At 36.5% G+C, this 14,473-nt stretch overlaps 1 protein-coding gene across 2 annotated transcripts in view; it reads left to right on the top strand.

Annotated features, from left to right (window-relative positions):
- The window catches only part of samd11 (sterile alpha motif domain containing 11), a 104,225-nt gene that overhangs the window by 15,845 nt on the left and 73,907 nt on the right, over positions 1-14,473 (top strand). For both annotated transcript variants that reach the window (XM_056449084.1, XM_056449083.1), the window contains exon 3: positions 12,774-12,946. In XM_056449084.1, coding sequence (XP_056305059.1) covers positions 12,774-12,946 — 173 coding nt within the window. The remainder of the gene's footprint in view (positions 1-12,773; positions 12,947-14,473) is intronic.

Raw genomic sequence — 14,473 nt, 5'->3', positions numbered from 1 at the left:
CTCTTTAAACTGATTTTCTCCACTTTTCATTCATACATTCTCAGCTTCTACATTTTGGTCTCTTGGGAGTGTGCTGGAGTCAGTACCTATCCATAAAGGTCTCCCGTGGGTTTTTTTTTTTCGAAAAGTGGTTGGGCGGTGGGAGGGCGACATCCAAATGAAGGCAGAAAAATCTTGGCACGCATGGCTGGACTGCCACTGACCTCCCCGCGCCGGGGAACGCTTCACTGAGCTGACACTGCCCACTCACCCTATGGGTCGGGGGGAGGTTGGCGAGGGGCTTTTTCTGGGTGAGAATGGGAAAAGCACTGCCCTTCAGCTCTCTTCTACTTATCATACACACAAAATCAAATATTCAGTATAAGCTACATTGTATAAATAAGCAACTAAAGCTGCATGACTGTGCATAAATTATTTCTTTTGTTCAGAGATCACAGTTTTCCCATGATTCTGTAATTTATTAAAGGTTCTGATGGTGATTTCTGCAGACTATTTAAAATATGTAATTCGTTTGAATAAATTGTTTAAACAAAATTATTATTATTGAATAAATGACTGTGATTATTGGTTTAAATGATTCCTTTTTGTAGAAATAACTAAAACAAATAATTTAGTGTCAAAAACAATTACACTGTAAATCCTAATAAGTTGAGACTACTCCAATTATTTGAGGAAAGGGACTCCATCGGTTCATTTGAGTAATGGGAAATCGACAACTTAATTAATTGAGTTAACCAAATGTGATCTCTTCATTGAATTAACTTAAATGTTAATTTACAGATAACCTAAATGTTTAAGTACAGATAACTTAAAATGGCTAATAGACTAAACTTCCAAATTTTTCAGCTTTTATATTCTTTACTTACTTACTTACTCCCTGGGCTGATTGTATCAAAGTCGATTATCAGCCACACTATGTTGGTGTTTCGTAACATCTAATTTTCACAAGGTGGGTTGTTAGCCCAACGCTCATCCCCCAACCCGGAGAACCAGGACATACACACATACACTTCGGACAATTTAGCTTACCCAATTCACCTATAGCACATGTTTTTGGAGTTGTGGGGGAAACCGGAGGACCTGGAGGAAACCCACGTGAACACGGGGAGAACATGCAAACTCCACATAGAAATGATCCAATTGATCCAGCCGGGACTCAAAACAGTGACCTTCTTGCTGTGAAGCAACAGCACTACCCACTGCGCCACTGTGTTGCCTCTGCGAAAATATCAATTAGGAAAAATGTATATAAGCATTTAAATATCTACTTATTAATTTAACTTTTCTCTTTCGTCAGATGGTTCTTGGTAGTGCCTCTGTCCTGCTGTGCTTCAGCAAAATTTACCATCACAAGCATAATGACCACCTTGTGTCATATAACATATATTGACCAATCAGCGCGGTTGTCAAGGCAGAATTTCAAGTGCAGCCAATCATTTTAAACAGAGACATGGTGAATTGTTTAAAGAAATTAAAATGTTACGTTCAGAGAACTTAAAACATTAATTAAAAGTTTTTTGCTGCCTAATGAGTAAGTTAAACACACCTGTTTAGGTTTTGGTGCCAAAACTTGGTATTTTAAGTAATGTCAAGTTACATTAACTTAATAGCTTTACTAATGATAACAGCAGGGTTTACGGTTTAAATGTTGTCCTCAACTTGGTTAATTTAATTCATACAATTATTGTTTGAAGCCTTAAGTTACTTTAAAAAGTTACTCAGTTGTTGATAATTACATCAACACCAGTGTTTATATAAAAATTGTAGATCGAATTTTCATTTTATTCACTATTGGTCTGCTGAGATGCATTACTGCTTACACTTGGTTATGACTATGCATTCATATGTATCTTTTATTACTACATGTGTTCAGATTTTGACAATACCTTTTCTGCTTTTTTATTTCTGTCATTGTTTTTGAAGGAGTACTATTTAATACTTTTGAATGAAAATGTTAATAAAAGTTACAGCAATGATTAGAAAGTTGCTAGTTGTTGACAAAAATCCACAAATTGGTATGAATGACCATGTCCCATAATTATCGGGTGTCAGTAGGTGGAGTGTTCCTGGTCTTTTTAGATGGTTTTATCTAGATATTTAATACAGTGAAAGTAATCTAATGTGTTTTTCAAATACCTCTGGAATTGGCCATTCACACAACTTAATTGTATTTATAAACAAGGTCCAAGTTGAGCATAACTGATTTCCATTGCATGCAGATTAATAGCAAAAACATTTTATTTGTCATCTTCTTGCTAACGTTCGCATCTATTAAAATGGCACCAATAAAAGTACAGGATGTTAGCTTTGAAGTCGGCTCACTCTATAAATACACTACCGGTCCAAAGTTTCGGGTCAGTTTTATTTAATTCTTTTTTTTTTCATATTTTTTTAAAAGAAAATTATTCTGTTCATCAAGGCGGCATTTATTAAATGTAAAAAAATGGTTATATATTTATTACAATTTTAAATAACTGCTTTCTCATTGTCAAATTAAATTATTGCACCAGTCATTATTGCTTTTATTACTATTATCATTGATAATAATAATAATAACAACAATAATAATAATAATAATAATAATAATAATAATAATAATAATAATAATAAATATTAAAGTGATTTCTGAAGGATCATGTGACTCTGAAGACTGGAGTAATAAAGCTGAAAATGTATCATTAAAATCACTAAATAAATAATTAAATTCAATTATAAACTACTTTTGAACAGTTATTTTAAAGTGCAATAAGATTTCACAATTTTACAATTTGTACTGTATTTTTGATTAAATAAATGCAGCCTTGGTGAGCAGGGGAAGCTTATCTTAAAGCATATATTGTATTGACCCCAAACTTTTGACCGGTAGTGTATACCATGACAGGTTGATGCAATGAGACACATTTTCCTATTTGTTTACATGACGTTCTGTGCAAAGCTTTAAGAACATCTAAATCAAATTGTAAAACTTTTTTTGTAATGTCTGAATTTTTATAACTTGGAAATTAGTTGTTTGCCGTTGTGTTCCAACTGGGTATGTGTAAAAACTGATTAGATCTCGTCATGTGGATGTAACCGAACACTACAGCAAATTTATGGCAAGCCTCTTGCAGAAAGTATTTAGCATTTCCTTCCTTGTTATCGAATGTGCCAATAGATCTAAGTAGGCACATTAAACCCCGCCATACCAACCCACATGCCCCCACCCCCAGCTTGTGCCAAGTCTGCCCAGCGTCCCGCCTCCACACTTGCACACACGCATACACATGGACACACACATACACAGAGGTTAGAGCAGACAGACGCGTGACTCATTAGGCATTCGTCCCCCGGGGACAGTGCTGGGGGAGCGCGCCACAGCTGCAGGAATGTCATGAGCTGCTACTGCTGTGCACAAATGTGTGCGTGTGTGTGTGTATTCCTCAGCAGAAGGCCAGTGCACCTTTCAGAAAATACAGCGCCAAGAAAACGTCTCTCTACTTTTCCATATCATCCTTACTGTCTGAGCCAACGATGAAAAAATGTGAGGACGCTTCCAAACTCGACTTCCAAAGTCAACTGAAACATATTATACGGCAAATTATACACTTTATGAATCTTGCTGATTAGTCATTACAGTGTTCTTGTTTAAAATAATACTTTTTATTATTTACTAACTAATAAAAAGCAACTAGCTTTTAAACAAAACCATTATATGCTCACATTAAACTTGTAAAAGTAGATGCAAATAGGATGGTATGTTACACTCCTGGTTTGAAATAATAATTTACAATTTATAATAAAAAATTAACTTTTACAATTAGCTTTAAAACCAAACCATAGTGTGGTCACATTAAACTGAATGTTATACTTCTGCCTTTAAATGAAATCCCCTAAAATAAATGTGAAAACATGGTAAATTAAATGTCACTAAAACATCAGGTCAATATGAGATGTGTAGATGCTTTACTGGTCATGTGTCTTCTTGTCCTGTGAATTTGCAGGTCATTGTTTGCCAAACTTGAACTTTTGTATGTTGTGAAGCACAATTTTTGGCCATGTGTTTACTTTTCCCTTCTCCTACAGTCAGTTGCATATCAAAGTCTAGTGCTCGGAGTTTAGATTTATGATTTTAGGGCTGAGCGATTATTCGAAGATGCGTTTTTCATGTGCATTTTGTCAGTAAAGCTGGTTGTGCCACTCTGATGACTATACAAAATCACGTTAAAATTTTAATTGATTTAATCTGACGATAATCAAATCAAGATAATTGTTTTGTGATAATGTCAGCATCACTTTGAGCATTTTGAGATAGACTTTATTGTAGGGATGGTAAGGGAACAGTGGGATGAAGGGGAACGGAAGTAAGAGGTAGGTAAGTTAATCGGGCATTCTACAATGATGCCCAGAGAATCAGAGTGGGGGTACCGTCTCTGTAATATTTTGGTAGAGATGATTGGACCCCCCGATTCAACCTAGGAGGGAAGAGAGGGTTATAAAAATTGTTAATGGGAAGCAAGGAAATAGAGAGAGGGAGTGTGGGTTTGAGAGAACGAGAAGAACAGTGCTAGAGGGCTAGTCTGCCTTAAGTAAGCTTTGGGAAGTAGGTGATTGGTTAAGGAGGCAAAGTAAGACTTGGTCCCGCTGCTGAACCTTTGTTAACAAGTTAACTCCATTGATTTACACTGTGTGTAGTAAGTGTTAAAATACTACATTTGATAACATGTTTTACTCTCAACTGACTTCATAACTTCAGTTGATTATTTAAAAAAAATCCTTCTGGTTACGTTGAATAGATAGCCTCTTTCACACATACAGACATTTATGGAAAATAACCAGCAATTTTCCAAAAAGGGATTATGTGTAAACAGACCCTTTTTGAAAATATTCATTCCGGAAAGAGAAGTTATGACATTACTGGTAATTTGCCAATTGTGTGTAATTGTGTAAACGCAGAAGGAAAATTGCCAGAAAGAGTGGATAGTCAGATAACGTTTCTATGTTCCTTCCTAATGCCAACTGTGGAAAAAATATCAATAAAATGCTTATGATAAACCGCTGTTTGTTTACCTTCAAGCTCTGCTTCAGTTGCTTGACGCGTGTGCACGTGAAGCAGCCGATGAGCTTATTAGGTTTGTAACGCTCACCATGGCTGCATTTAAATGATCAATAACACAATATAAATACTAATATTATGAAATATTACTTTAAAAACTATAAAAATATTAATTTAAAATAGTTTTCTATTTTAATCATTTTAAAAAAATTATTAGTATAGAAATATGACTTTTAGCATCATTACTCCAGTCTTCAGTGTCACAGAATCTTTCAGAATCACTCTAAAATGCTAATTCTTGGCTCAAAAACATTTCTAAAAATTCTCAATGTTAAAAACAACAGTTGCACAAAAGTGCTGCAGATTTTTTTGTCAGTACTTTACACTCCTGTTTTGCATGTTGATACTACTGTACTTATCATAGTCCTTACATAAACTTGGTAATAATTATGTACTCTAACTAAACCTACACCAAACCTTAGTTTAACCCATTTAGTCACCTTATATAATCCAGTAATTTTTTACAGTACAACTGTAAGTACTATACATGTTAAGTATAATTTAATGACCCATTTCCACTGAGTGGTACGGTACAGTAACCTTTATGAGGCTTGCGTTTCCACTGGCAAAAGGGTACCAGTGGATCTTCTTAGCTTTGTGGCTGTTCATCAAGACAACGACAAGGTTTGTTTAAGCTTGGGTCGACCACGGCTTGTTATTATATGTTTATATTATTACAGTGTAATGTCTCGGCTGTGTTTTTAAAAATGGCGCTTGCTTTGTTTTCATTCTCCTGGCTTGTTGCAGGAGTGAGTGATGTATCTCTGTAAACCAACAGCGATCAGTTGTACGTCTAGCTTCGCCTTTTGGTACACTTTTGTTGTGCTAGGTACCCTTTGCAAAGGGTACCCAAAAAGTGGTAAGGTACAGTTCACTTTTAGGGACCTTTTGATAGTGGGAACGGCCATAAAAGCGTACCGAACTAAACCGTACCATACCGTACCACTCAGTGGAAACCATAAAAATAAAAGCCATAAAATAAAGTGCAACCAATATTTCTGTGAAAACCAAATCAATATTTTTCTCCCATAGATCAAATGCACAATTATTTGAATATATATTTTTATATTTTCTGGTTAATTTAGAGGATCCTATCAGAAAAAGTTTTATTTCAAACTTTTGAGTGTGTATATCAATCATCTTCAGCCAGGAGTCCTTTGCAGTTTTATGCAGTCCTTGGTTGTTAAAAACTTTGAGCAAAGTTTGTGTCTGGCTTGTTATGGCTTATCTGAGCTCAGCTTTACTGTGCTGTAATTCTGCTGTTTTCTTACTCCCTCTTGTGAGGTCTTCTCTATGAGGAGACTGTGAGAACATCCCGCATAAGTTGGAAATGTCTCAGTTCATGAGTTTTATGGGGCTTAAGACAGAAACACCAACCGAGCTGATTACTCACTTCGACTTTACATCTGTGGTTTTATATTTATGTGTTTGTGTATGTGCGTTGTGTGCAAATGTGTGTATATATATAGCTTGTCTCATTGAACGACAGACATTAAGTGTGGGAGGACTTATTCATAGAAATGCTGCTTAAAGGAAATTCATATTCAATATTTTTTTCCATGCCTGAGTGACAGTGTGTGTGTATGTGTGTGGGTGTGAATGTGTGTGTATGTACATGTAGGCGGGAATCGAAGCCCAGGTTTTTTATGTTTTTGTTTTGAAGCACCCTCCCTGACTCCCTCTGTGCGGAAGTGTTACCGGAAATAGTGCGCAGCCGCCCCCGGTTCTGCGTCAGTTACGCCGAATAAAGCGAGGGGGCTGGACGGGGGCTTTCCGGGAGGACGTTGAGAAGGGTGGGGGTTGGAGATGAGGAATGGGGGCAGGGAAGTGTGTGTGTGCAAAGGCCTGTCTCCGCTGAGGCCATGTGGGTAACAGTCGTCTCTCAACGCTAACTTTATCAGATGAAGCATCACTAGTGCCAGCGCACTTCATAGGCGGCTTCCAGTGACTGTTAACAGTCCCAAAACACTCTTGCCGCACGGATATAATGTCACAAAAAAGAATAAACTGTTTGTTTGTGTGCTTGCGGTTCTGTTGATATCGTTTCACAAGAGTTTATAGGAGATTAGTCTCAGTTTAAACAACTTTGATGTTTGAATAAATTCATCAAGTGTGCTCAAGTGTCCATAGCTCTAATTTTCATTATAAAATATAAGGTAGACAGACAAAATTCTGCTTCCTCTGCAAAAAAAAAAAAAAAAAAAAAAGACAATTTCTCTTAAAAAAAAAAACTGTGTTCAGCCTGCCCATCCTCAGGGATGTTTTCATCTTTTTCGGCTTTTTTCCCCCCTCTTCCTTTTAATGTATGCCACTTGAGAGAATCCAGAGGGGCTGCACCTGTTTGCCTCTTGGCTAGTCTCTCCACCTCCTGCCCCGGCCTGCCACTCACGCCTCGGCTCCTGTGGGATGCTCTGCATATGTGTATGTGCGCGTGCAAGCTTTGGGTGTGGAGGAAGGATAGCTGCAGGGCTCTGCAAACTTTGACAGAGCTGGAGATGCAAGCATGCTCACACACACACACATACACACCACCCATTCACACAAACAGACTTCTGCAGTTGAAGTTTTTTTCAAAGCCGTATCCATTCTTCTGGATTTTTACATTTTTGTTATGAAGAGAAATGAGAAGTAAGTGTACACAACCAGAGAAAATCGGCTTCTCCTAAAAAATAGCACTAATTGCCTCATGTTAGGGATAAGCTGTGTCATGCCAACTAGTAATTTTTCACTACCAGAGTAGTAACTATTCTTCCTGGGGTTCAACACAAGAAAAGAGGAATTTACAATAAACCATAACCATTGAAATCAATACCAAAACCATAACAATAGAAACAATACAATAAGCAGAACATTTAATGTAAACATCAAAAGCATTGAATTGCTGAATACTGTGCCATAAAATATTTCTTTAACAGTTTTGTGATGACAAATACTCTGTAATGCTCTATACATTACTGTCCGTTGCCTTACATTCGTTTTTGAAACAGGAAGAAGTATTTATTGTTGCATGCCTAGTGTTAAAATTACAGTATAACTAGCACTGCTATAAAAAGTAGACGGTACAGTACAAGTAGAACTCTCAAACCTGTAAGATTTCTTAAAAAACAACGCAGAGATAGAATTGCGCTTTCTTTCACCAGTAACCAACTAATTTTATTGTAAAACAAACCATACCAGAGGGATCATGAGATTCATGTTTTGCATGAACTTAGTCTTTATATTAAAAATGTGACTAGCAGTTAAGTTAGTCAAGGGGCAATCAGTTTTATTTATAATAAGTTATATGTAAGTTACCATATATTCTAAGATTTCTATAAATGTGCTTTAACACATTTTATGTAATATTTCTTTAAAAACAAAGCAGAGATAGAATTACTCTTTCTTTCGCCAGTAACTAATCTAGAATTTCGAGCATTCTCAAAATATTAACCCTTCTGTCCTAAAATCCTATCCTAATAACCTAAAATCAAAAGCTCGATTAATTGAACATTTTAACTCGATTACAATTAATATTTTTTGCTCAAGTTTTGTACAAGCAAGAGATTTAATTGAAGGAAACACACTATGATTATTTATTGAACTTCAATGCTGAACAACTGAAATTAAAACTCACATTACCTAAAATGAACTGTCGCTTTTTCCTTTAAAAAAAAGTGAAAAAAAAAAACTTGCACTATTGGAAACAAAATAAATAATTTTCAATGATTTTCATATTAAATCTGCAAAAGTATAAATCAGCTTTAACAGTGCAGGGTCACATGACCACACACAACAGGGAAAATAATTGAAAAAAATTTACCTGGAAAAATTTGATCGATTATAGGTTCTAAATGTCGATTTCGATTACATTTTTCGATTAATCGCCCAGCCCTAATTTTTTATATATTAGACTTTTTTTTTGCCATAGTTTAGGTTTATCCTAAGATAAAAATTACCATAAAACTTGTTAAAAACAAATTTTATTGGAAAACAAACCCTACCAGGGGGATTATGGGACAGTTGTGTGAACTTAATTCAATTAAATAACTAAATTAAAAATGCGACTAGCAATTAGTCAAGGGGCAATCAGTTATATGTAAATTTACATAATGCTTAGATTTCTAGTACAACTCTGAGGTTATAAAACTGCGTGAAATTGAGGTTGAAAAATATTAAGTTAAATTAAATTGCATAAACTGGACTTAGAAGCACAAGCTTTAGAAAAAAAAAACACTACCGATGCCTCATTCGCGTCCTCCATCAATTCATCAATCCGTCCATCACCGGTCGCATCTAGTTGCATTCAGCAGTTTAATGTTGCTCAATTCATTGCACGTAGGTATATTAAATTAGACCCATCATTTCTCGAGACTGAAGTTGATGCCTGTTTTGTAGTGTTTTATAGCTGGGAAATTTGATTGGCCTAAAGTTATGTGGGTACTACTGCTGCAATGCAGCTTATCCGGCAAAGCGAGAGAGATAGGTTCTGCGTTACCTCTGGAGCATTCGTTAGATTACGATGTGGTAAAGGCTGCGTTTTGCGTGCCCACGAATTAGCTCCAGAAGCCTATCAGCAGAAATTCAGATCTCACGCGAAGTCACCCAAACAGACTTATGTGGAGTTTGCGAGGGAGAAGAGGACCTTATTCGAGGTGTTGTTTTTCGAGTAAAATTTATATGCTGGAGCAGTTGCAGGAATTGATTTTAATGGAGGAGTCTTCCAGATAAAATTGTAGTCCATTTAAATGACCAAAAAGGGGCGTCATTTTCAGAGGCTGCTGTTCTATTATTGAAATAGTTGGCAGTTCATTTTGCTGTGGCGACTTCTGAAATAGAGACTAAGCTGAAGGAAAATGAATGAATGAATCCCTCAGTCACAAGCAGCATGGGTGCAGAAAAACTGTATTGTCACATGTCAAAATTTGTGTATCTTTTCACATTGTTTATTCTAAGGCATCACAGCATTCCCTCAATCCTACATACAGTTGTTTTTTTTGTATATGTTTCCCCCTTTTTTCTTCTTTTTCTTTTTCCCCTTTAAATCCTCTCTCTCCTTCTCTGTTCACTCATGGATAGAGATAGAGGCACAGAAATCTGCACTGACCCCTTCAGGTCACATTAAAGGTCGCCCAGCTTCACACACTAAACCCTGAGGGCCTCTCATCCCCTTCATCCTTCGCTGTCTTTAGATGTCTGATGCGGATAGAGGCAAAGAGGAAGAGAAGGAATCACTATCACGTCTTATTCGCTCATCCATCCTCCATCACTGGTCTCGTGGATCAATGGTCTTTCCCTCTGAACAGCTCTGAGTTTTGCTGTTGTTTGGGGAGTTCAGCCTGTTGCGCATTTCCTCCCTTCAATCTGTCATTACTTCCTCATGATTCATGAGCTGTGATTCATCATTTATGAGATTTGTGAATCAGATGCAGCTGCATTAAATGTGTGACATGTGAGGCTGATCTGTATAGGTCGTATGACAGTCAGAGAAACATAAACGACCATTTGCTGGAATTTTATGTAAGAAATATAACTGTTACTTAGATTGTCATACTTTACAACTACAGCTATAAAAATATACAGTGCTCAGCATATATGAGGACACCCCATTTTGAAAATCTTTTTCTTTATTTCTCAGTGAATATGGGTAAAAATATATTGGTGCATATGAACAAAACAGATTTATTAAACAGATATTTTATTAAAGTAATATTTTAGTCACAAAACAAAATAAATTCATGCTAAATATTGCAAAAATAATTTACAAACTACATTTCAACAAAATTGTACATGTTTTTTTGTTTCTCTCGATTTTTGCTATTTAAAAAAAATTAATTAATTTTTTTCCCTAACCTAAATTTGGCCTACTAATTTTTGAATCATTATAGTAAGTTATTTTGTTAGATTAGCTCCAGATTTGGCTTCAGTACTGACTAAACTAATGTATATGCACAAATATAATATCGTAAAGCATCCTATAGGAAATATTTATTTAAACGAGAGAGGTGTGAGGGGTGTACTCATATATGCTGAGCACTGCATGAATTTTTGGGTGGTGTAGTACTGCATAGTAATTATGTGACTAACAAACCAAATGTTTTTATGCCATAAGGGTTGATTTCTTAAATATAATCATTTTGTCATGCTTTGAAGAAAGCGTTGATTGTGAATTTTGGAGACATTTTAATTTAGCTAATGGATAGCAAACTAAACAAGTTTGCAAGTTTGTGAGTCCTTCATTCACCTATCCCTGATATAATTATAAAAATTATCTAAAATATATAATTTAAATCAAGGTTTTTCAAACTATTTCCAGAATATACAATGAATATATACAATGTGATTTTCGGAGGTAGTGTAGATTAGTATTTAGAAGGCTACTTAACCAAAAGGTCGCAAGTTCACTTCCCACATTTGGGAATTTCTTGAGAGAAAATCTTCGTGTCATTGTGTCCCAAGTGAACTCGCTGGCTAATGAACCATACGCCTGCAAGATCACATCCCACAATATGTTATCTTCTGAAATATGATCCTTGTGTCATTTATGCCTGACATGCTTTAATTAAAGTTGTCAAATAAATCAGGGGTTTTCAAACCTTTTTTCAAATTTTGCTGGAAATATTGCTGGAAATAATATAGTTTAGAGAGGGTGACATGATGGCGCAGTGCGTAGCACGTTTGCCTCACAGCAAAAAGGTCACTGGTTCCATTCTCGGGTCAATTGGCATTTCTGTGTGGAATTTGCATGTTCTCCCCGTGTTGGCGTGGGTTTCCTCCGGGTGCTCCGGTTTCCCCCACAAGTCCAAAGACATGCGCTATAGGTGAATTGGGTAAGCTAAATTGGCCATAGTGTATATGTGTTATTTGGTGTGTATGGGTGTTTCCCAGTGATGGGTTGCAGCTGGAAAGGCATCGGCTGTGTAAAACATATGCTGGATAAGTTGGCGGTTCATTCCGCTGTGGCAGCCCCTGTTCAATAAAGGGACTAAGCCGAAAAGAAACACTAAATCAGAGATTTAGAAACTTCATTAAATATGAAATGATGTGTGTTTTTGCTGCAAGATCTACATAGCTTAATAATTAGACGGCTAACAAACAAAAATGTTCAAGTTCACATCCCACATAGCATGATTCCTTGAATTATATATTCCTGATTGCTTTGAATGAACCGTATAGCTATGTAAAGTATTTTAAAAGTTCTCTAAATATGAAAATGAGTTTTGTTGCCAATATAGCTTAGTGATTAGATGGCTAACATACCAAATGTTTGCAAGTTTGTTTCCCACAAGTGGTGATGCAATTATCCCTTATTGCTTTAAATAAAAGATCAGCTAAATCTGACATTTTCAAACCTTCTACCAGACAAACATATGTAAGACAGTTATAATGTTGCATGGATTTACCAAAAAAGTTGATTATCTGCTTGGTTAAATTCTTTTGATTAAACATTTCGTGAAGATCTATCCTAAAACGCTTGGCTTTTGTGAATCAGTTTAAATGAATGCAAATGCAAAAAATGTGTGATGAATATAAGAGTAATCCAATCAGAATTTAGTTTTATCAGCCTAAAGAGAATTGAAACCTCAACCAGTATGTGACGGATCGGGAACATTAGCCATTTTTTTGTACCACAGCCCAAGCCAGTAAAATCAGAGTAGGCTGTTCCCAGAGTCTCAGTCTGTCTGTCCCCTCTGTGCTCCTGCAGAACCGTGGGCGACTGGCAGAGAAGCGCACCATCCCTTTGCCGCCAACACGAGTGCCCAAAAAGGAGCTGGCCTCCGTTTTCAGCAGTGACGACAGTGAGGGCAGCGAACGGGCCAGCGGAGATCATGCAGACATCAAACAGGAAGAGCTGAATTTCACTATCATGAGAAAAAGGTGAGAATTTGTGTGTGTATGTATGTGTGTGAGAGTGTGGGCGTGCAAAACTTGAGTGCTATTCCCAGTGCCAGAGATTGACACATCAACCGCTATCTGCCGGAAAAGGTTTAGCCATATCAGACACCAGTATACCACTGAAAATTTTCAAAGAGCCCTTAGGTCTTTACCCCCATTACCTCATATTTTGACACTCGTATACCTCCTAACACACGCAAATGTACTAATTCTGGCAAACACTACAGATACACACAGGATGTGCCAACTCTAAATACCCATGCTTATAAGGCCCACATGCATACACAGAAATAAACATGAGGTCTTCTCATAAACCATATGAAAAGTTTTAATTGTTGTTGAGGTGTTCATGATATCATAGATCTCAGAACGTTTCAAGAGTGTTTACACCTGATGCATTTCCTGTGGTCAAGTTCTATTGTGCACCTTGAAGATATTTCACTTTGCACCCTTATTGCAAATCTATTTTGGTTGTAGAATTGGTTGAAAACTGTGGGAAACAAAAAGCTAAAAGTTGAAAGGTCAAACTCTAAAAGGCTATATTCTCTTCAAACGTGATAACCATACTTGTAATGTTTAAATAATTGTTCTAATTCCATAGATTTAATGCAGTCCACACCACATCTATAATGATAATACCACAAGGGAACAATATCATAAAAAAATTACTTTCAGCAGGGTTTTATTACTTCTGGTCAACTATAAAAACATTGACAGTCTGAGAGAATCCACCAAATTGTGCATTTAAGATGGCAGACGACATAATTGCATTGCATGCTCATAATAACAGAACTACTTGTGTGGACACTAACAGTGTTGTAGTTATCTTTATAGTTGTCATTTGTGGTGTGAATGGGCTTTAACACTTCTTAGGCTGTATATTTGTTCTTGCTTCACAATTCACATCACAAATAGCAAAATATTCTATGATGTAACAATGAATTTTACTTTTTGAGTGTTTTGGGGTGAGCATGTATATCTTTTAGGGGTCATTAGGCACTGCGGTTTCTAAAAGTATTTAAGCTTTTTTCTTCTAACAATCTAAAGCCAGTCAGTCTGTACTGGAGCTATTTGACTAGAACAGTTTAATGTTGATTTATTGAAAGACATGGATAAGATCTTGTTCAAGACTTAGGCTCCGTTTACACTAATACATTTTAGTTTTAAAACGCATACATTTTTTCTACGGCCTTCCATCCACACTACCCCAGAGTTTTTGAGACCAGAGCGCTTCGAAAACGCTGAAGAGGTTGTTTTTTGGGGTTTAAAACGCTGCTGCTCCGTGTCAGTGTGGATGGGGGAAAATGGAGACATCTGAAAATGGAGGCGGGGCTGCAGACATTCGCGCTACCTGAATGGGCTTTTTCCTCAATATTTAGGACACAGTCTTGCATCCTTTCCTTGTAAGTTCAGACTTCGCAAGTTTGATATGGACTCCCGAGGACACATCGGGTTAATCTCCAAAGGGAACAGTGTACTTTATAACGGCATTCACTATTTTCATTTTAT

The sequence above is a fragment of the Danio aesculapii genome, chromosome 23 (assembly GCF_903798145.1).
Source record: "Danio aesculapii chromosome 23, fDanAes4.1, whole genome shotgun sequence".
In the NCBI taxonomy this organism is placed as follows: Eukaryota; Metazoa; Chordata; class Actinopteri; order Cypriniformes; family Danionidae; genus Danio; species Danio aesculapii.
Note: the sequence above shows the minus strand (reverse complement) of the source record. Positions and strands in the feature narration are given on the sequence as shown.